Here is a 24,644-nt window from a genome sequence, read left to right as displayed (position 1 = left end):
CTAATAAATTACCATGCTTTGGATCTATTTTCAACTGAGTATTGTAAATTTTTATCTACGTCTATCTATGTATCTATGTCTAGCCTCACATAATATCATACTTCTTAATAACTTTAGAGTGTCTATTAACTGCAACATCTGGTAGTATCATATCCTTCTCATTTCCTTGTAGATTTCCCCCTTTCTTTTGTATTTTATAAATTTTTTGTTCATCTGTTTTTTCTCGATTCAGTTAGCTTATGATTCTCTGTTCTTGTAGGTGTGCATTTCTCCAGGTTGTTTCTAGGTTCTATGGCACTGGCACCCTCAGCATTCACTTTTCTTCCCCACTTCTCCTGCCACCTTTTCCCACACAACTTCCTCCCAGCCTTTTCCTATACTGTATGTTTTGATCTTATTAACTAATTTTATCAACACTAACAAATATTTTGTAATTTCTAGGTTTTCTTTTCATCTTAATCTCACTGAAAATGTCATTTGGGGAACCATTTCGGTCTCTATAGTTTCCAAGAAGAAAACTGAAAGAACTAAGATGAAACCATAGTTATACTAGAAATCTAACGATCATATTCCAGATTATAATATGCAATGATTATAGAAATTGTGAAATTTCTATAGATTATAGAAAAACAAAAAAGTCAAAGCAAAATGATCCACAATCTCATTGTGCATACATAGCCATGGTGAATCTTAATGTATTAATATTTCCTTACACTCTTTTCTATAATATATAATTGAGGTCAATTGTACAGTTGTGTATACTAATTCTTTCATTTCATATTTTAATACATTTAAATTGTAAAGAACCACATATTTATAAAGATAGGACTATCGAGAAGACAGAAGGGGAAGAGATAAATAGAACAAATCTTTTTTTCTATTTTATAAATAACTTTGTGTGATTATAATGCCTACGTGAGCTTTCAACTTGCTGGTTCTCCATAATTCACCTACCCCTTTCCTTGCTGCTGAACATGCAGTTGGTTCCTATTTTTACTATTCTAAATAGCACTGATAGACAAGAAGATGATAAATACTTTTAGAATATGCTTCCTAACTCACAAATGTAGAATCAAAAGATATGAAATCTTTTAAGGATTTTTTTTAAGGATATTGTTTCCCAAAAATGTTAACCAAATGAACACTTCCAGCAATAGGATGAGTGTCAGTTTGATCATACACTCTGAGTAGCACCTTAACCTTGATTAACCAATAAAATTTATTCTTTTGATTTCCCATCATATTATTCCCATCATGTGTCAATAAGCAGCAGTGATCAGAGCCAACTGTATTTTATAAGCATGATTAGAAGTCATTGCTTGACTCTCAAGTCTGTTCTCCTGTCAGATAAAAAAGCTGAAAAGGAACTAGGATAACTGAATGTTTTTATGATCAATGTCCCTTTTTCCCAAATGTAGATTACATTCACTCTATCACTGTCTATTGGGGAATGAAGTCAAAGTTATTGCATCTGATTAAAAAAAAAAAAGTGGTAGGTTTTCATTTTAAATGCTGATAAATGAATAAAAGCATTATGGGGTCTAAATTATCTAGACCATTACTTTAATTTTACTCTCCTTTTGACATACCATGAGACAGCCCAGTTTCATAAAAATAGTCACTGCCTTTCTCTTATTGCCAATAATCTCTTAACCATGCTTTTCCTAAGACAATGAAATATTCCCGTATGACCTAAACATGAATAAAACATCTTTGATGTGCCAAACTTACTTGTAACTTTCATCCAACAATAGCCTTTTCAGCATTTCATGTTGAAAACTGTTCTCTACTTTTAGACTTCCAACTATATTTTAATTTTTGTTCAGAATGTTCAGAACTTTAAATTTAAAAGCTTTAAAAGTACCTTATAATTCATCTATCTGTCTTCAATTTTCTATTGGAATTATCTACAATACAAGACTTAGACACCTACCTAAGGAAGAGATCATATCGAGTTTCATCATTTGGGTTCCCTGATGGGGTCGTGTAGCAATAATCCATTAAGACATTCCATCTGCAAGGAAAAGGAAGAATAATCTAGAGTCAGAGTCTCCTTTGGATATTAGTTATTAACCCAAAGGAAGTAGATATTCACAAACATCTTACTCCAGGGAATATAGTTGTTTAATTATTTCCTGAGACTTCTTGTTTAATAAAATGTTCTCCTAAACTCAGAGTGTTTAAAAGTATGCAACAAATTGCCATTGCACATCAAATATCACATAAAACCAAGAACAGAAATGCCAAGAAGACAAAAAGGGAGAAGGCAAAGTAGAACCAAATTTCTCAAGACCACAATCTCTTCAGGATGCAAAGTTTAAATAATAATATACGAGAAACCCAAAATAAATCATATACATGTTACAATTTTTTATTAAGGTAGAAATGGATCTTTACTTTTGAATTTCCTTTCAATTTTGATCATCCTGGATTTTCTAAGAATCAGACGAAATGACTTATTTGGTTATTTTGCAGAGGTGTTTCTGGGGATTGTTAAATATAGTTGTGGGCCAGAGTTCTTTTGTTTTTTTAAATAAACATTTATTGAATATTAGCACACACATAGGATGGCTTCCCCTGTGGCTCAGCAATAAAGAATCCACCTGTAAAGCAGAAAATGCAGGAGATGCAGGTGCAATTCCTGGGTCAGGAAGATCCCTTGGATGAGGGCATGGAAATCCATTCCAGTATTCTTTCCTGGAGAATCCCATGAACAGAGGAGCTTGGTGGGCTATAGTCCATGGGGTCACAAAGAGTCGGACACGACTAGAGCAATTGAGCACGCAGACACACACACATAGAAAATGTACAGACCACGTGTTCACAAAAGTACTGTATCTGACTAATCATCTTTCAATGAAAAAGCAGAATATTCTGGTATCCCAGAGCTCTCCCCATGCCCTCTTCCCATCACTATCTCTCCTTCTTTAAGGGAAAAAATGTTATTTTCCAATTAATGACTTAAAGTATCACCCTTTCATCCTGTAATTTGTTATTTCTATTTATTAGGCATTCCTAAATGATGCGGCAATGACAATATTTTTTTTAAGTGAATGAGCTAACTTTATGATTCATCAGGCTTTGCTGCTGCTAAGTCGCTTCAGTCGTGTCCGACTCTGTGCGACCCCATAGACCACGGCAGCCCACCAGGCTCCCCCGTCCCTGGGATTCTCCAAGCAAGAACACTGGAGTGGGTTGCCATTTCCTTCCCCAATGCATGAAAGTGAAAAGTGAAAGTGAAGTCGCTCAGTCGTGTCCAACTCTTTGCGATCCCATGGACTGCAGCCTACCAGGCTCCTCCTTCCATGGGATTTTCCAGGCAAGAGTATTGGAGTCGGGTGCCATTGCCTTCTCCGACATCAGGCTTTAGGCAGCCAAAATGTATTAACCAACAAAAGATAGGAGCTTGAAATTACCTGCCATCCAGATTAGTGGCTTGTACAGCTGCAAATACTTTGGTTTTCAAAGGTAGTCCTATACTCGGGATAATTAACTGCTGATTGTAGGTCGAATCCTAATAATAAAAAATAAATAAGCAATTAACCCATCATTGCCTTCCCAACAACAGCACGTTTACTTAAGACAATTATGGCCTATTAAAAAAAAGAGAGGGCAAATCAACATAAATTTACCGAACCAGCTCCTAAAAGGACCTAGTTAATCCTCTAGTTTTTGGCAGAACTGTTCTTAAATCATATCCAAGTAACAAACTCACTTCCATGCATAAATCTTTTCATGTCCATAGTTTATCATTTATGATGATTAATGTTCAATGTATTTAAATTACATGCAATGGTTACTAGTAAGAGGTTAGTATTTAGTTTGGCTAATATTCAACTATCACTATTCAGTTTATTTAAATTCATATTTCATTTATTTAAATTATATTAGTAGCTAATATTCAGTTTATTTAAATTATATCTGCTTCAGTTTAAGCCCTTTGCCACTGGAGTTGTAAATCTTTATACTCTTAATAATCTCTCATTAACCCAAAGTCACTTATCTCGCAATTTTAAATTACAATAATTTAACTGAAAACAAAAACAAAAAAGGGACCAGTGTGTTCTCCAAGTTGCCAAAAATGTATGTCATGGAATTCCTGTACTAGATAACGTGGTGAGGACTTACAGAAGGGTGTCTTAGGGCTTAATTTCTACCTTTTACTGTTAGTTTAGATCAATTCTGCAGAGCTTATTTATGCAATTCCCCAATTTACAGTAGATTAAGGCAGTAAATTAGAAATTGATAGTAAAGAAAAGCAGAAAAAAAAATGAAGAATAAAGAAAAAACTCAAAATCTAAGTTGTCAAATCATTTATCATGGAGGCAAATTGTTTCCCCCATATTTAGTAACTCTGAAGATAAAGCTATTTTGCAGCAAAGGGAAATATTTAATGAAATCTCAGTATCATCAAGCAAAGGCAGAATACAGAGCTCACTCTGTTTCAGAAGGCTGGGAAGAAACAACAGATACTGAATTTTGAGACTTAACGCAATAATAACTTGGATGCTTCACTTTTGAAAGAGTTGTATTCATGTGGAACATTTCATTCCCAAATGAAGCCTGATAAATGAGGGATTATTTGCTGTACTTATTTTCTAAATTTCTGTGATAAATGATAACAGCTCCTCTAACCATTTCTCATAGGTAATATTTTTAATTAATTCTCTTCCTGGCTCCCTTTTCCAACTTCTTCAAGTTATACACACTTCATCGACTATTATGGCTCATTCATCTTGTACTTGCATCAGTATTGTCCCAAAGGATCTTACTTCATTTTTTTTACAAATATTATACTACAAAGTCATTTGCAAATGATATGACTCAGCTATGGTTTAATTTTAATTATCACCTTTTTCTCCTAAAATTCTTCTAAACAGTAATGTTTAGATTTTATTTTGTATAGTTGCCTTACTCTTATTAGTAAATATTGTCCCTAAAATCAATTATATTTATTTTAGATTTTTTTCTTCAACTTTAAAAATAATTCATAGTTACCATAGCACAGTTTTAGATTTACTCTGTTTCTTTATCTGCTCAGAAGACACTATTACTTAGGTGCAATTCAAATTCAAAATCATCCTCACTTAATTTCCACAGAGAAGAAAACTAATATATTTATACTATGTAAGAATAAGGGCCAAGGTCAACTCAAAGTAAACTGCACATATTGAAATCACAAAATCAATAAATATCATTTTTTTACAAGTAAAATTTTCCTAAGTACATTCAATGAATCCCATAACACACAGAAATAATTGTACTGAATCCATATTAAGTACAACTTTTCCTTTTCAAATAGCTAACCACAGAATAAGAGTAGTAGGTAAATAATATAACTTTTCATAATTCCCAAGGGTTAGAAATCAAAACCTTTGCATGTAAAATAGGGAAATATGGCCCCAAATGGTTGTAACATAATACTTAGTTTGAAATGCTGCAATAAAATCACATTTGGGTAGCTAAGTGTTAGAGTTCCAAACAAATAATAAATATGGTTTTGGATAATTTCATTAAAGTACACCAAAGTTCTGTTTAGTTAAAACTATAGTTGTTTTTTTTTTTTTTTTCAGTAGTCATGTACAGATGTGAAAGTTGGACCAGAAAGAAGGCTGAGCACGAAAGAATTGATGTTTTCAAATGGTGGTGCTGGAGAAGACTCTTGAGAATCCCTGGGAAAGCAAGTAGATCAAACCAGTCAATCCTAAAGGAAATCAACTCAAAATATTCATTGGAAGGACTGCTGCTGAAGTTGAAGCTTCAATACCTTGGCCACCTGATTTGAAGAGCCGAGTCATTGAAAAAGACCCTGATGCTGGGAAAGATTGAGGGCAGGAAGATAAGGGGACGACAGAGGATGATGATTGGATGGCATCACTGACTCAATGGACATGCATTTGAGCAAACTCTGGGAGATAGTAAAGGAAAGGGAACCCTGGCGTGCTGCTGTCCATGGGGTTGCAAAGTGTCAGATGTGACTTAGTGACTGAACAATAACAAAAATTCTTTTCCAGTATAAATTGCTAGTTTTTTTTAATGTCCTGAAAGATGGCAAAATACTACAATGGTGCCAAGTTAAAAAACTAGTTTGAGGCAGTGAAACTCTTCTGTATGATGCAACAATAATGGACACATGCCATTCACAGTTTTCAAAACCCATAGGATATATAAGATGAAGCATTAACCTAAATGTAAATTATGAAAATTACTTAATATATCAATATTGGCTCATAAATTATAAGAAATATGCTACATGCCCCATAATGCAAGGTGTAAGTAATAAAGGAAATTGTATGTAGGCCCTGGAGGTCTACAGGAATTCTCTGTACTTTTAGATAAATTTTTCTATAAACCTAAAACTGCTCTTAAAAAACAGTCTGCTGATTTAAAAAAAAAAAAAAAAAACTAGTTTGTAGGAAAGTGGTTGAATTTTATTAAATAACTGTTTAGTAAACAAATTTTAAATTTCAATGTGTTAATTCAACCATTAGTAATATCATTGCCAATTGGTTAAAAATGAGAATGATTTTGGTACTGTGTATTTTGTTCATAGTCATATCAAATAATTACCTTTTAACCATCAAATTAAAATCTTAGGTTATCATCAAATTATAGGCTTTTATTTGGCACTAAGATTCTAGGAACTCTTTGAAGGATTAGGTCTGGTTTAACAATAGGACTACTATACTATTTCTAATGATAAAGGAAAGAGCTTAATAGCAAAGCTCTCCTCAAGTCCACACTTCTAAATTTTTATTAAGAGAATAGCTTAATTTCACAAAAAATAGTGGTATCCTTAAATGTCATGTGAGTATATTTTTCACTCTTTTGATCAGGAATTCTCATCTTTGTTTCAGTCAATTGGAACAAATAATATTGAATCCAAGGCAGTCATCACAGTGCTATCTCAGGGAGATTACACATATAAATTAACAGAAACTTTCCAATTTAAAAATATTGCTTACAACAATAATAAATATCTGGTCATACTGGGAATGAATATTGGCACATATTTGCTGAGTATTGTAAAACCAAGTATCTTGGCAGCTTCTCCTTGCAGAAGAAAGTTTAGAAATGACAGAAAGGCAATCTTTATTCCAACACATTTTAATTTGTTGTTTAGAACTCTGTGGTGTCAGACTACAAACTTATAAACATGATTTTCTAAATGCCTTTGGAAAGTGTCCTACTACAATATTTATAGCTCATTATATGCAAAGTATAAAGCACTGACTTTTAAATCAGTTGCATGAATTATAACTCAGTGCCATGATGACATGAATAATAATGTAAAAATCAGATTTATAATTTACAAAAATGTTGGTTGATATATTGAAAAATTGATATTTAAATCAGGCATTTAAATGTATGAATAAAATTTTTAATCAACATGAAAATATCATTTGGGGGATTAATGTTAGAGTTATAAATAGAAATTCATATATTTTTCACATTTTGCTGCCACTGTCAATATTTATATGACAAAAGTTTAGACAATACTATGTAGTCAAACCCAAACTATTTCAGATATGACAGAATTGACAACAGTCAAAACCCACACTGGAAATGTTAACACACTGAACACCAAGTATCTTGCCTTCAAATGAAGTATCGTTTGGACTTTTCCTATCTTTTTATCACATATATATATTATTTCCAAAATCTTGACCCTGACTATGTTTATACACACACACACACACAAATAAATACATATGTATAAATGTAGATAGACACTTGGAGTAACTATGCAGAATCACATATATGAAGTAAAATTTAAATCATTTATCAACTTCTGGAAAATAATGGAATTGTTAGCATACCTTTATCACTAAAATATTTGGAAATGGTGGTGAAGATGAATAAACGTTACCAAAGTATAACAGGGTTAATGTAACTTTTGGTGGATTTTTATAGGAAAGCCATTCACATAAATAGCTCCTCAGAACAGTGAGAGAAAAAAAAATTACACCCTTCAACTGTCAACTTACATTATAAAGGAGCAGGTTCAAAGTGCTGACAAACGTACCATTGTTCTCCCTCACAGAAATGGCAGCTGAGGACCTAAAACAGATTGAGGAAAAGGGAGGCATTGATGAGATTTTTAAATTAACAGCTTCAATCACACCTTAATGTTAGATTCAAGGCACCAAAACTGTTGAGCAATCCTGACATAACTAGGTCTGGAAAGGGCATATTGTTTAAATCACTGAACAGATAAATAATCAGAAAGCAAGAGGGACTAAATAAAGGCAAACTGCTCTTTCTGATCTTTTCATTTATAAAGGAATCTTTTTTTTACATTTTTATTACATATATGGGACTTGCAGGAAAAAAAAGTCATTCCAATAAAGTTTGAATCTAATATGAATACATTTTCATCAATTCCATTTCTATACAAGCTTCATGAGACCAGGAATTTTGTCTTACTTTTTTCACTGTTAGAACTTTGCATGGTACATATTAGGTGTATAATAAATATTTGTTGAATAAAGAAAAAGTGAAAGTGAAGTCGTTCAGTCCTGTCCGACTCTTTGCGACCCCATGGACTAGTTCTCCAGGCCAGAATACGGGAGTGGGTAGCTTTTCCCCTTCTCCAGTAGATCTTCCCTCCAAGAAATTGAAGGTCTCCTGCATTGCAGGCAGATTCTTTACCAACTGAGCTATCAGGGAAGTCCCATTTAAATGAATGCATATCCATGTGCACTGAAGTTCAGGAATGAATTTAGTGAGGAAGTTGAGGGGAGCAGAGTGAAAGACTATGACCCATTTCTCTCTGCACCTGCTTCTTTTTGACTCAAGGCCTTTCTTTTCTTGTTTTCCACATCGAAATCTTGCTTTTGACCAAGTCGTTTATCATAACTGTACCATTAAATTATCTATGAATATTTTTTAAACTGAAGCAAAATGTGTCCTCCATGTTCCCTTGTGACTGAGATTAAACAATAACTTTAATTTTGTGAAAGAAAACCCTACAGCTGAAGAGGGAAAGTTTTTATTTAATCACCGCATTTTGTCAAAAATATTTCACAAATCTATATGATTATATTACAATATGGTTGTAAACACATCTTGGAGTGTGTGCTTTGGGAGTAATGAATGAATGTGGTAGTGGTTTAGTCGCTAAGTCTGATACGACTCTCTGAGATCCCATGGACTGTAGCCTGCCGGGTTCCTCTGTCCATGGGATTCCTCATAGCAACTGGAGAGGATTGCTGTTTCCTCCTCCAGGGGATCTTCCTGACCCAGGGATTTTAAGCCTGCGTCTCCAGTTTGGCAGGCAGATTCTTTACCACTGAGCCACCTGGGCAATGAATCCATGTCTGAAGCTCTTTGGCTATGAGTGATACCACCTTTTCTGGGAATCATCAGCATCTGTGCAGGGGACACCTCAGCAGGAGGCATGGAGGCCTCAGATTCTGAGGCAGCAGTCCAACAGTGAGCACAGACGGCAGAGACTGAACCCAAGCAGGACCCAACAATACAGTGACCAAATGATCTACACACTGGAAACATGACAGGTCCTCTGGACTGCATAAGCCCCAGGATTCTTGGGTTCTTGGGCAGTTCTGAAGGTAGCCAGGAGAACCAAAGGCAGATATTTGACTAACATAAGCTGGTTTTAATTTAGGGAAAAAATTAAAACTGAATTGTTTATGTTCTTCAAAACAATAATCATTATAGATGGATAAGTTCAGTTGAGTTCAGTCACTCCATCGTGTCCGACTCTTTGCAACCCCATGAACCACACGCAGCACGCCAGGCCTCCCTGTCCATCACTAACTCCCAGAGTCCACCCAAACCCATGCCCATTGTATCGGTGATGCCATTCAACCATCTCATCCTCTGTCATCCCCTTCTCCTCCTGCCCTCAATCTTTCCCAGCATCAGGGTCTTTTCCAATGAGTCAGCTCTCCGCATCAGGGGGCCAAAATTTTGGAGTTTCAGCTTCAACATCGGTCCTTCCAATGAACACTCAGGACTGATCTCCTTTAGGATGGACTGGTTGGATCTCCTTTCAGTCCAAGGGACTCTCAAGAGTCTTCTCCAACACCACAGTTCAAAAGCATCAATTCTTCGGCACTCAGCTTTCTTTATAGAAAACTCTCACATCCATATATGACTACTGGAAAAACCATAGCCTTAAGTAGATAGATACATAAGACCATATACAGTTTCCATTAGATTCAGTTTAACTTTCTCAACAAATCCTGCTATTAATATCTTTGTAATTTCCTCAAGGATAAAAATGACCCAAATAAAAAGACAACATGAGAAAGTAAGAATAAAATGCGACTTACGAAGCAAGTTGGGTATTATTAACCAGGTATTCCAATGGATAACTACAGCTAAATTTGTAAAGAAGCCCAGGTAGATAGCTGATGATTGTTGGTGGGTCTGGAGTATCAATATATCCTGAAATATTTCCTATTTGTACTGAAGTTGCATTTCCGTAAGCACTGACTCCAGGAACTGTGGATACCTGTTAGAATTGTAGGTCAAGCTCAGTGATTAAATAGTTCCTCATAAATCTAGGAATTTCATATGCAAAATAAAACATTAGATCATATCATTTCCAGGGGCTGTTGCAACTATAACATGACATAATTTTGAAATTATACACACATAATTCTAAGTTATAAGCAATCATATGTCTTTTTTTCTCTCAATAAGAGGGTGATTTAATTTTTTAATTAATTTTTATTGAAGTATAGTTGATTTACAATGTTAGTTTACAATGTGTTAGTTTCTGTGATACAGCAACGTGAATCAATTATACATATATTTACTCTTTTTTAAATGTTATTCCCATGTAGATCATTACAGAGTATTGAGTAGAGGTCCCTGTGCTATACAGTAGATTCTTATTAATTATCTATCTTATATATAGTAGTATGGATATGTCAATCCCAGTCTCCCAATTTTTCCCTCGCCTGCCACTTTCCCCCTTGGAACCTACAACTTTATTTTCTATATCTGTAGCTCTGTTTCTGTTTTGTACATAAGTTCATTTGTAACATTTTTTTAGATTCAACATATAAGCAGTATCATATTTGTCTTTCTCTACACAACTTATATGTTTCTTTTAAATAAATAAAACTTCATATTACCAGAGATGGTTTACTCATATTTCATAAATAAGAAAGGAGAGAAACTATATGTTACTTGTTGTGCAAGAGCAAGAAATTTGAAAATACTCACAGGTAAAACCAAATTTCATGGCCTGGACTAAAAGCCCCCTGTTAATATGATCTTGTTTTCAGTGTTAGCTTCATATCTCCAGGCTCCCATTCTTGGTTAGTAATGCCCCAGCACCAAGGCCCTTGTTGCTCTGGCATTTTTGCACACTCCTGCCTCTTCTCTGGCCTTCTTCACCACAACATATCCTACTTCCCTGGATCTCATCTTCCTTGGGAACTTCTCCCGACCCCCCATACTTTCTGTCTCACAGAAGCAGTCATAGTGCATGAGTGGTCTGACTCAGCACACCTCCACCCATAATCAGAGAGCTCTTTGCAGGCAGGGACCCCTGAGATAAATTTTAAACAAATGAATGAAGGTCACAAATTTTCTGATGGTTGATCTCCCTAGGGTCTTCCTCTGGTACATGGAGATTCTCATCTCCTTTCAGGGCAATAGTTCACAGGGATGTTGCAGAGGGATCATGAACTTCTAGAATTTATATAAAAATATTGTCCATGTGTGTATTCTCTTGGGACTGATTAGTTTTCACTGGATTCTCCAATTCCACTAAAATTTAATAACCACCATTTAAGGAATTGTTAATATTTTTTGTTACACTTAGCACAAATGATTTTATTCTTGTTGATCAGTTGCTAAGTCGTGTCCAACTCTTTGCTACCCCATGGCTGCAGCACACCAGGTTTCCCTGTCCTTCACTGTCTCCCGGAGTTTGCTCAAATTCATGTCCATTGAGTTGTTGATGCTATCTAAGCATCTCATCCTCTGCCACTTATTTTATTACATGTTAATATCTTAATTAAAAAGTTAATATAAAATTCAAACATTGAAATTGCAATTGCAAATCTGAAATATCTAGAATAAGTCAAAGAAGGAAGACTTTCAAAAAGTGAGGCCTTAAATTATGTTACCATAGTTATAGATGTTTTTCAAGTCTATAACTAGATGAAGATTTTTCTGATGAAATATTGTTTGGGTGAAGTTGACATCATACATGTTATTGGGAAGCACTAGGCTCACAGTTGGGCTTCCTTGTAGCTCAGATGGTAAAGAATCCACCTGCAATGCAAGAGACCCTGGTTCAATTCCTGGGTCAGGAAGATCCTCTGGAGAAGGTATAGACTACCCACTCCAGTATTCTTGGGCTTCCCTCGTGGCTCAGCTGGTAAAGAATCCAACTGCAATGTGGGAGACCCGGGTTGAGAAGATCCCCTGGAAGAGAGCATGGCAACTCATTCCAGTATTCTTGCCTGGAGAATCACCATGGACAGAGGAGCCTGGCAAGCTACAGTCCTTGGGGTTGCAAAGAGTCAGACATGACTAAGAGACTAAGCATAGCACAGCACAGGCTCACAGTCACATATCTGAACCTGGAGGTCAAGGATTTTGGATGAATTCTGTCTCTGATGATAATATCAATATCTTAGAACACTCAGATGGTAATGACATACAAGAAAGACTGCCTATTAGACTTCTTAGATGGCACTTGTAGTAAAGAATCTACCTGCCAATGCAGGGACATAAAAGACATGGGTTTGATCCCTGGGTTCAGCAGATCCCTGGAGAAGGAAATGGAATTCACTCCGGTATTCTTGCCTGGAAAATTCCATGGGCACAGGAGCCTGGCAGCCTATAGTCCAAGGGGCTGCAAAGAGTCGGACATAACTAAGTGACTCAGATCTAAGGTTATTATTGCCCAGTCTCTCTGTTCTCATGTGTGAATTACCAAGTAGAGGGTCACCTGAATACTTCTTTTATCAATAGTGACTACTAGCAGTATGTTTCTCAAAATTCAGGCTCTCCAGTGAGACAAACTTTGTATGGACCTATGATCATTAAACTCTGAGGATTTTTAAACCATGGTAACATATTATTTGAGTCAGCACAGGCTATGTAATATGGCAGTAACAATTCAACCCCTATATCTCAGTATATTAACACAACAAAAGTTCACCTTTTGTTTATGCTACATGTCCAATACAGTTTGGTAAAGGGGGTTCCATTCCAAGTGTTTACACAGTGTTTTTGCCTCAGCCTGGGTCTATTTCCCTGTAGCACTGCCATCTCAGCATGTGGCTTCTAGTACTGCTAAGACAGAGAACACCAGAGCTAGTAGGTCATGTAGAGGCTTTTTGCTGTGTACATGTCAAGTCCAATAAGAGTCTACAGGACTAAACCAGTTACAAAGCCCTCACTAACTGCAAAGCGGCTGGGAAGGGTAGCCTCCCCTGCGCTCATGGAGAACTAACAATTCTGACATCAATAATGTTCTTGGTTGTCATAATACCTTTGAACTTCTCCCCCCATGTCATATACAATATGATGATCAATTAATATTCTAGCAGCTATTATGGAGACCTGTAACATTTAATTTTCAACAAGAGAATACTCTTTATACATGGACCTAAGAGCACATGGGCAAAGCTGAAGCAATTATCTAACTGATTCATGAAGAGAACCAGAACCCTTATGAAAAAACATTTTGATTCTAATCCATATGATTTAGTAGTCTACTTAATTTTTCCCATACAGAACTGTCCTTGGAGCAGATACCAAAGCTGGTGATATCTAAGACAAAAATATAAACTAAGTAAATCTTCCTCTCTACACATTGCCTGCCTGACTGGCTAGTTAAACATGCAAATTCTATCTATGAAAAAATAATATGTGTGTTCACACATACATGTACATTACATACCAGACTCATTCAGTTAAAAAAAACACACACAAAGAAATGATACATACACACACACACACACACACACACACATGCACACACAAATGTGGGTGCTTTGCCTGGCATTTCTCTGGAATTGTTTTCTTTTTTTGGCAACAGGGAGCAGGATAAGACTGAAATGGAGAATAGGAAGCTCCCTGAAGCAGAGTCCTTGAGAGGAGGAGCTGTGCTGCTTCTCTCCACTTGAGCTCCCTCCCTTCCTCCCTACTTCCCTCTATCCCCTCCTTTCCCCCTCCCTCCCTCCCTCCACAAGAAAACTTGGATGTATAATAATCAACCTGCCTCACTTCCCCTCACTCTCCCTTAGGCCCACTTCATAACCTCTCTGCACACAACCAAGAGAGATGAATAAACGTTTTTAATAAAAAGAGTCAACAATACTCAAACTGTATATTTGGAAACTGTCATGGGCACAATATTCTAACTGCCCTCTGAGAAAAGATAAAGGAGATTCAAAGAAATCCCTTTTTCCTGTCTCCTATCTCCCATCAAGTCTTAAAAGCCCTGCCCTTAGAATAATCAAGCTTTCCCCCTTAGTTCCAAACAATAACTTATCAAGAGGAAAAGCCAAGCTCTCCTTCTTTACTGGCCTAAGTGGACATGTTCAATGAATCTTTTTTGTCTTTGCTAGGATTAACCAATAAAACTATATTTAAACAAGCAAAAGGAAAAACTGTTTTAAATAAATTTTAGCCTAACACCCCCACCAAATCACAATTATCTTTTACTTCAATTAATTTTTAATTCCCAGGAGAGTGAATGCCTGTTATAATTCTATTTTTGGTATTCAATACATGAATAAGTAAATGAATAGTGTAGATAAGTGGTTCTCATTCAAGGTAGAAATATCTGAAGTGGTATTTTAATTTTCACAGTGACTGGATGGAGTATGTTTCAGGGATTTCATAGGTAAGATTTCATATGATAAGCATTTTTTAATTCAAAGGATAGATCCACAGTATGAAGAAACTCATGCTGGAAATGCTAACAGCCCTCTTTTACAAAACAGTGTTGTGGCTCATTCAATGGTAAACACGATACCTAGAACATTCTAAGTTTCTCATTCGATATTCCATCTTTCTTCCTGAACGAGGTCACTAAGAAATAATAGGCCAAGTGATTCATTGCCAAACTCACTGGAATATAAAAGATACTTCCATAAAAAGCATGAGGAACACAGCTAATGAAAAACTGTAGAGAAATACTCCTCAATGTCTCTCATACAAAATAATGTTGGTTAGAGTAGCACAGTTAATCTCAGGCCCCTCAACCACCAGCTACAATAAACAGAACCACTATTGGAAAATGAAATCATACGTTTGGGATCAGAAGCCTCAAACAGGCAAAGGAAAGTGGTTTGTTCAGTTTTATTGGGGTTTTGTTCTTAAAAGATAGATTGGGTTTTTGACTATTTCATGATATGGGGAGTTTTGTTTTGGTTTTTTTAGTTATAAGCCCCAAACTTAACACATAGTTTCACTCTAATCTTACCACTAAACTGTTTCCACAGCCCTCCAAGGTGCTGAGATTGATGATGAAAATGACCACAGCAGGAAAGGTGTTGTTATTGATGAACCCCCTGCAGTGGGAATCCCCATGCCTTCCGTTTAGTGCCAGGTCTGCTTCAGAATAACCAGAGAAAAGAACTGTGCAAAAATTAATCTTCATTGTAATGGCCTGGACCCCACAGTAGACATTGATGTCTCTTTCAGCTGAAATAAAAAACATAAAAAACAAACAAGTCACAAAAGCATAGCACAGGGTCCAAGAATAACTTTAACATCCTCTGAGTTATTTTCATCCCCTCTGTCTGTTTAACTGGCTTGTATACTTGAACACACCATAATCCACTGTGAAAGTATTAAGATAAATACCCAGTAAAAGCAGTTGTTGACTTTGCTATTTCCGGAGAGATCTTCGAGTGTAGATATTATATTTCATCTCTGTTTCCTTGTGCTTGGTATACAGTGGATGTGCATTAAATGTTGGTCAAGTGGTGTAAAATGATTGTTGGAGAATTGAGTGGAAAAAATTAGGTCTCAAGGAAATTCCGAAGAAAGTAACTGAACTATTTAGAACACATGTCTAGAGTAGCGAGACTCATTACAAACGATGCATTTTCCCAAGTATAAGGAAGAAATCTATCCTAAGCCAAATTTTTGAGCACCTTGGTGTTTGGTAACCTATCTTATCCAGGATATAGAAACAGAAGCCATCCATCCAGATTGTTGTATTTTACTAAGCTATGCTAGAGAGGAAGAAAATGAAAACTAATCTGTTGATATTTCATTCAGAATTGCATCAGTTCAGTTCAGTTCAGTTGCTCAGTCGTGTCCGACTCTTTGCAACCCCATGAATCGCAGCACACCAGGCCTTCCTGTCCATCACCAACTCCCGGAGTTCACTCAGACTCATGTCCATCGAGTCAGTGATGCCATCCAGCCATCTCATCCTCTGTCGTCCCCTTCTCCTCCTGCCCACAATCCCTCCTAACATCAGGGTCTTTTCCAATGAGTCAACTCTTCGCATGAGATGGCCAAAGTATTGGAGTTTCAGCTTTAGCATCAGTCCTTCCAAAGAACACCCAGGGCTGATCTTTAGAATGGACCGGTTGGATCTCCTTGCAGTCCAAGGGACTCTCAAGAGTCTTCTCCAACACCACAGTTCAAAAGCATCAATTCTTCGGCGCTCAGCTTTCTTTGGAGTCCAACTCTCACATCCATACATGACCACTGGAAAAACCATAGCCTTGACTAGACGAACTTTGTTGGCAAAGTAATGTCTCTGCTTTTGAATATGCTATTTAGGTTGGTAGTCAACCCTAAAAAAAATTTTCCAGTGACTATGACTGAATAAAAGCAATGAACTCAGGATTAAAACGTAAGACAAATTTGCAGTTTTCATGATTCCATGAGTTATCAGTGATGGGATCCATTCCAGGTCTATAGAGGTGAGCAGGCATGCCTACACACACACACACATACACACACAACATTTTCATATATCTATTTAGTTATTTTTCTACATGTAATGAAGAAAATATATGTAAAAAATGGCGAATTCAATTGCTGCTAGGTAATTTCACAGTGGCAGAAGCTCTGATTTTATTGGATTTGGTAACAGTTACAGGTTGAATTACTTCCCTCCCTTCAAGAAAAAGAAGAAAAAGATACATTGACTCTTAACCCCCAGTACCTCAAAATGTGACCTTATGTGGAAATAGGGTTATTGAAGTTGTAATTAGTTTAGATGAGTTCATACTGGATAGGATGGGTTTCTAATTCAATATGATTGGTGTTATCATTTGAAGAGACAGAGGCACAGGAAAAATGCCATGTGAAGACAAAGAATTACAGTGATGCACCTAAAAGCCCAAGGAACAGCAAAGACCACCAGCAAACCACCAGGAAGATGCCAGGAAGAATTCTGTTCAGAGTCTGAGGGAGCTTAGCCCTACTAAACCTTGATTTTGAACTTTTGGCCTCTGGAATTGCAAAACGATAAATTTCTGTTGTTTCAAGTCACTCTCTTGTGGCACTTTGTTACAGCAGATTTAGGAAATTAATACAGTAACCTTATCACTCTTTACCACTCTTGCTATTACCACTGGGATAAAAATCTGAAACATACAACTGGTTTTCAAAAGGTGAAAAAAAAAAAAAAAATTGGATTAGGTTATTTGGAGAAATCACCTTAATTGTTCCAAAAAAGTAAAACAAGCAAAATAAAATATTTTTGGCTAATGATATAAGTAATATGTAAATCTCATTCATGATTTTTTAGCATAAAGTAAATTTTCTTAAATATATCAGTTCTAACCTCAGGGCAAAAATGTTCAATGGCATGTTTCTTTGGAGTGTTTATTCTCCATACTGGTTTTCGTTAGTAAAATGAGTCATATTTTGAGGACATGAATAAATCAAAATGGAAATTTCTATGTTTGATTATGATTTTAAACTCAATACAAAAAATTTAAAAATTTTTCATAGTGAAAGAAAGACGGAAAATCTTTTTTATGGCCAAAGGGCAAATATTAGACTAGTTCGTATGGAAAACTCCAAGCAACATTCCCTTTACAGGTAGAAAATAAAATGAATTCATTGTGAAGTTATACTGTGCCAAGATAGAATATAATAAATACCATTTAAAATTCAGAGAATATATCTATTAGCTTTCAATGACAGTGGCTGTTCAAATGCAACTATAATTTTTAAATGATGCTCTTATTAAAATAATGAGTTCTTTTTAACAAATGTTTAAGTGTTTCAAACATTTAAACTTCAAATTACCTCTTAAATCTGTTGATTTTTCTCCATCTTCATGCTGTTCCTTTGCACATGTAACCATTATCTTTTCTCTTAGAATATTACATTAACTTCCTAACTGGTTCCTTTAATTCTGCTCTTAATGCCCTCTGTTTAGTATAACTGTTAAATGTGAATCTAATCATTTTATTTCTTTGGGCAGATTTTCAACAGCTATTCATTTCATTCATTCCAGCCAAAAGTTAAAATCTTGAACCAGTTCCTCAAGATTCTCTGTGGCCCACCACCTACCTACCTCTGCATTCTCATCTCCTCTCTATTATCCCCCTTGGTCTCTACAACCATTTCATTGAACTTTTTTCAGTTCTTTAAATGTATCTAAGTGACAGAAGCCAGAATAGTGGCTACCTCCGGGGGGAAACTGTCTAGAATAGAGGAAAGTGAAAGTGAAGTCGCTCAGTTGTGTCTGACTCTTTGCGACCCCATGGACTGTAGCCTACCAGGCTCCCCTGTCCATGGGATTTTCCAGGCAATAGTACTGGAGTGGATTGCCATTTCCTTCTCCAGGGGATCTTCCCAACCCAGAGATTGAACCTGGGTCTCCTGCATTCTAGACAGAAGCTTTACCATCTGAGCCACCAGGGAATTCCTTAAATGAAAGTGAAAGTTTCTCTGTCATGTCCAACTCTTTGTGACCCCATGGACTGTAGCCCTCCTGGCTCCTCTGTCTGTGGGAATTCTCCAGGCAAGAATACTGGAATGGGTTGTCATGCCCTCCTCAGGGGATCTTCCCAACCTAGGGATTGAACCCAGGTCTCCCACATTGCAGGCAGATTCTTTACCATCTGAGCCATAAGGGAAGCTAGAATAGGGGAAATAAAGAAAATTTGGAGGGTGATAAAATTGTTCTCTATCTTAATCTGAGTGTTGATAATGAGTGTAAACATATGGTGAAATTTTAAGCCACACCCTTAAAATTGGTATATGTTATTTTATATGTTTGTCCTCAATAAAATACTGTGACCACTTTAAAAAGCCTAACAAAGCTTACATAAGACCTTTAAATGGTCTTCTTCACCTCCATAGATGCTTCTCTTATCCCCAGTCCTTATCTGAGAAACTCCTACTCACCCCTCAGGTCTCGAGTTTCATTGTCTCTTTCCCAAACACATTCATGATCCCAAACCTAAAGTATGCTACTCTATTCCTATACTATCATATTAACTTTGAATCACATACACATTTGCATAATTGTTTTCTCAATAAATTGAAAGTCCCAGAGAGCAGGAAACTAAGATATTCAACTTTGTACTCCAGTGAGTAAATTGCCAATATCTGTTGGATCATCGAAAAAGCCAGAGAGTTCCAGAAAAACATTTACTTCTGCTTTATTGACTATGCCAAAGACTTTGATTGTGTGGATCACAACAAACTGTGGAAAATTCTTAAAGTGATGGGAATACCAGACCACCTGACCTGCCTCCTGAGAAATCTGTATGCAGGTCAGGAAGGAACAGTTAAAACTGGACATGGAACAACAGACTAGTTCCAAATTGGGAAAGGAGAATGTAAAAGCTGTATATTGTCACTCTCCTTATTTAACTTATATGCATAGTACGTCATGAGAAATGCTGGGCTGAATGAAGCACAAGTTAGAATCAAGATTGCCATGAGAAATATCAATAACCTCAGACATGCAGATGACAACACCCTTATGCCAGAAAGTAAAGAACTAAAGAGCCTCTTGATGAAATTGAAAGAGGAGAGTGAAAAAGTTGGCTTAAAACTCAACATTCAGAAAACTAAGATCATGGCATCTGGTCCCATCACTTCACGGCAAATAGTTGGGGAAGCAATGGAAACAGTGACAGACCTTATTTTGGGGGGCTCCAAAATCACTGCAGATGGTGACTGCAGCCATGAAATTAAAAGATGCTGGCTCCTTGGAAGAAAAGTTATGATCAACCTAGACAGCATATTAAAAAGCAGAGACATTACTTTGCCAACAAAGGTCCATCTAGTCAAAGTTATTGTTTTTCCAGTAGTCATGTATGGATGTGAGAGTCGGACTCCAAAGAAAGCTGAGTGCTGAAGAATTGATGCTTTTGAACTGTGGTGTTGGAGAAGACTCTTGAGAGTCCCTTGGACAGCAAGGAGATCCAACCAGTCCATCCTAAAGAAGATCAGTCCTGAATATTCATTGGAAGGACTGATGTTGAAGCTGAAACTCCAATACTTTGGCCACCTGATATGAAGAGCTGACTCATTTGAAAAGACCCTGATGCTGGGAAAGATTGAAGGCAGGAGGAGAAGGGGATGACAGAGGATGAGATGGTTGGATGGCATCACCGACTCAACGGACATGAGTTTGAATAAACTCCGGTAGTTGATGACGGACAGGGAGGCATGCTGCAGTCCATGCTGTTGCAAAGAGTCAGACATGACTGAGCAACTGAATTGAACTGATTGTTCAAAGGATTGTTGCAATTCTGGCCAGGGATTGGACAATAAAAAGGCTAAAAAAATTTGTTGTTGAGAGCAACTGTTAACAATGGAAAAAAATGTCTCTACTTTTGACAGAAGTGCCCTTTGGCAACATGAAGTAGCATTTTTTTCTTCCCTCAAAGCCTCACAAATGGAAAAGGTGTGCTGAATAGATGTCTTTACTATATACAACCAGGGAAGAATGTGTTTCTCTGGAGAGTGACAAGTCTTCAGAAAGCTAGATTAGGATGGATTTGAACAGGTCCCTTTCTTAAAATGTAAAATCTTTAGTTTGTTATCATTTCTCCAAGTGGGATCAGCTTGTAGCAAATTCAGTTCCATTCCACCGGTTAGTCTCCAGTTATAAAACAGAAAAGAAAAGAGAGCACAAAGTCTGGACAAAGCAATCATTGCTCTTGTTAAGCTAGCATAGGCATCAATTAATTCCTCTCGAACAAAGGTGAAGAAGATAAAATCTTCAGTTGGTTTAAATTAAGGGAATTATATCTCTCTTGTGACATATTTAATGCTATCTATTCACTTCCATACATTTATGGTATGCCAAATAAGGCAGTGATACTCACTCTCTATTTCCCTAGGCATAAATAGAGTTCTCAGTGCATGCTCTAGTAGTTGACAATTTGATTTCATATTTAAGTAGATATTTTGCTACCTTACAGAGATTATTTTGCATGGGAAGGTTTCCTGTGGTCTTGCCTGTGTGCTTGCTACTTGATCTCATTCCCCACCATTTACTTCTTTGCTTTTTAAAGTCAAAGGAAAATGGAATCATCCAGCTCCTAACCAGCCTGAGCATGTTTACTTCACATTTGTGTCCTGATTCATGCTGTCCCCTTTGTGCTGTTTTCCACTCCTTTATGTTGTTACCTCCTACTGATACTTCAAAATTTAGCTCAGTGCCATCTTCTCCAGGAAACTTCCTTATCAGCTAGTATGGGCGAGGCTCTCTTTCTATCCCACTCCATTATCTGCCCAATTGTTCTGTAAATGTGCACCATACTTATCTCCCATTATGGACTGTGATGTCTTTGAGAAGAAGGACCACTACTTTGTAATCCTTAGAGCAATCTATTGCTTCATAATTTATATGAGTTCAGTTCAGCTCAGTTCAATCGCTCAGTTGTGTTCGAGTCTTTGCAACCCCATGGACTGCAGCACACAAGGCCTCCCTCTAATATTTAGTGGATAGTAAAGAGTAAGAATTATAAACTTGATAATCATCAATACTCAGTATATCAATAATAGATGAAATATTCATTGATAGCAGTCAGGTAAGAGAAGTGGGCTGAGAACAGAAAAGTAATTTCTAAGGTGTCCTTTTATAAGACTTCACTTTTCCAATGATATGTAATCATTCTCTTCTGCCCTATTCCACATTACCCTATGGGTCTACAAAGCTTCATACATTATTCCTGAGAGTGGATATTTGCTTCTCCACTAGATTATGAAATCATTAAATGCTGTGGGTTTTGTCAGAGTGCCCAACAAATACTCTGCTGCTAAGTCACGTCAGTCATGTCCAACTCTGTGCGATCCCATAGACGGCAGCCCACCAAGCTCCCCCGTCCCTGGGATTCTCCAGGCAAGAACACTGGAGTGGGTTGCCATTTCCTTCTCCAATGCATGAAAGTGAAAAGTGAAAGTGAAGTCTATCAGTCCTGTCCGACTCTTAACAAACCCATGGACTGCAGCCCACCAGGCTCCTCCGTCCATAGGATTTTCCAGGCAGGAGTACTGGAGTGCGGTGCCATCGCCTTCTCCGACAAATACTCAGGAAGTGTCTATTAAAATATGCAGCACTGTTTATAATAGCCAGGACATGGAAGCAACCTAGATGTCCATCAGCAGATGAATGGATAAGAAAGCTGTTGTACATATACACAATGGAGTATTATTCAGCCATTAAAAAGAATACATTTGAATCAGTTCTAATGAGGTGGATGAAACTGGAGCCTATTATACAGAGTGAAGTAAGCCAGAAAGAAAAACACCAATACAGTATACTAACGCATATATATGGAATTTAGAAAGATGGTAACAATAACCCTGTGTACGAGACAGCAAAAGAGACACTGATGTATAGAACAGTCTTATGGACTCTGTGAGAGAGGGAGAGGGTGGGAAGATTTGGGAGAATGGCATTGAAACATGTAAAATATCATGTATGAAACGAGTTGCCAGTCCAGGTTCGATGCACGATACTGGATGCTTGGGGCTGGTGCACTGGGACAACCCAGAGGGATGGAATGGGGAGGGAGGAGGGAGGAGGGTTCAGGATGGGGAACACATGTATACCTGTGGCAGATTCATTTTGATATTTGGCAAAACTAATACAGTTATGTAAAGTTTAAAAATAAAATTAAATTTAAAAAAATATATGTTTAATTAAACTCTTTGACAAACTGCATTCACAGTGTCTAACTTTTTAATATCAACTTTCAAGATTCACAAAGAAAATATGTACACAATGATACGGGCTCATCTTGACTGTTCATCCAGAACTCATATATCCTATCCTTTCTCTGCCAATTGCTTGAGATCCAGAATTTTAAATGAACATCAAATTTCTCTACATCAGATATTTTCTAATTCAATATGGTAAATAATATGAAATTAATGAATTTTTGCTATTTGTTTAGGTATTTAGCCTTTTTAAGTGTATTATTAGTCTAGCAATTATCTTGCTTTATTATTAATAATTCATCTTACAAATCACTCCCCCTTAATAGCAATAGATTTGCTAATCCCTCATGTCATTAACAGTGAGCAAGTATGTGGCACCCAGTTGGGGTTAGCATAAATACTGTGGTTATGTAACAACACAAATCTGGCAAGATATCATGAGTACCATGCCCCAATCAGCATTTATGAATATGCATTACAGAGAATCTTATTAAAATGCAGATTCTGATTCAGTAGATCTAGGATGAGGCCTCATTTTTGCATTTCTCACAAGTTCCCATGTGATGCCAGTGTTGTAAGTGAAGGGGAGAATTTGCCACCTCAAAATATGCCTCCTGGGCAGAAGGACTATCTTAAGTTGATTAGGTTTTTGAAACAGCATACATAAGAGAATCCCTGAAAACAAGTGGAAGTTACACTTCTCAAAGAGACATTTACATTTATAAGGGAACTCTCCATTTGTGTGTCTCCCTCTCCCTACCAGGAAGAAAGAGTAGAACAACTAGATCTTCAGAAACTCTTAAAAATGGAGGCTACTGACCTAAATCTGCATAACAACAATACTCTTGTTTGCTATGCTTTGCTTGATAACCTCCCATAGCCAGCTTCCCCAACATCTCTTTTATCTTTAACTGGAGACAGTATTTAAAGAGGTGACTTGGGCCATTTCAGGGAGTTACTCAGTTTTTTTAAGTATCACCCATGAATATAGGAGGTTTTGTTGTTCATTTGCCCAGTCGTATCCAACTCTTTGAGACCTCATGGACTGCAGCACACCAGGCCTCCCCTGACCCTCACCATCTTCTGGAGTTTGCCCAAGTTCATGTTTATTGCATCAGTGACTCCATCCAGCCATCTTGTTCTCTGATGCCCTCTTCTCCTGCCCTCGATCTTTCCCAGCATCAGGGACTTTTCCAATGAGTTGGCTGTTTACATCAAATGAACAAAATACTGGAGCTTTAGCATCAGTCCTTCCAGGGAACATTGAGGGTTGATCTTCCTTAAGATTGACTGGTTTGATCTCCTTGCTGTCCAAGGGACTTTGAGGAGTCTTCTCCAGCAGCACAGTTCAGAGACATCAATTCTTTGGTGTTCTGCCTTCTTTATGGTCCAACTCTCCCAACCATACGTGACCACTGGGAAGACCCTAGCTTTGTCTATACAGACCTTTGAAAGCAGAGTAATGTCTCTGCTTTTCAACACAGTGCCTAGGTTTGTCATCCCTTTCCTGACAAGAAGCAATCATTTTCTGATTT

General features: G+C 37.0%; 1 protein-coding gene across 1 annotated transcript in view; it reads right to left on the bottom strand.

Moving 5' to 3' along the window:
- The window catches only part of ZPLD1 (zona pellucida like domain containing 1), a 51,443-nt gene that overhangs the window by 12,361 nt on the left and 14,438 nt on the right, over positions 1 to 24,644 (bottom strand). Inside the window, exons 2-6 of the mRNA XM_055570261.1 lie at positions 15,428 to 15,648; positions 10,299 to 10,480; positions 7,989 to 8,061; positions 3,417 to 3,514; positions 1,934 to 2,014 (exon numbers count right to left, since the gene is read on the bottom strand). Of these exons, the coding sequence (XP_055426236.1) occupies positions 1,934 to 2,014; positions 3,417 to 3,514; positions 7,989 to 8,061; positions 10,299 to 10,480; positions 15,428 to 15,648 (655 nt within the window). The remainder of the gene's footprint in view (positions 1 to 1,933; positions 2,015 to 3,416; positions 3,515 to 7,988; positions 8,062 to 10,298; positions 10,481 to 15,427; positions 15,649 to 24,644) is intronic.

The sequence above is a fragment of the Bubalus kerabau genome, chromosome 2 (genome assembly GCF_029407905.1).
Source record: "Bubalus kerabau isolate K-KA32 ecotype Philippines breed swamp buffalo chromosome 2, PCC_UOA_SB_1v2, whole genome shotgun sequence".
Lineage (NCBI taxonomy): Eukaryota > Metazoa > Chordata > Mammalia > Artiodactyla > Bovidae > Bubalus > Bubalus kerabau.
The sequence above is the reverse complement of the archived record's forward strand: the minus strand, read 5'-3'. Positions and strand labels throughout refer to the sequence as shown.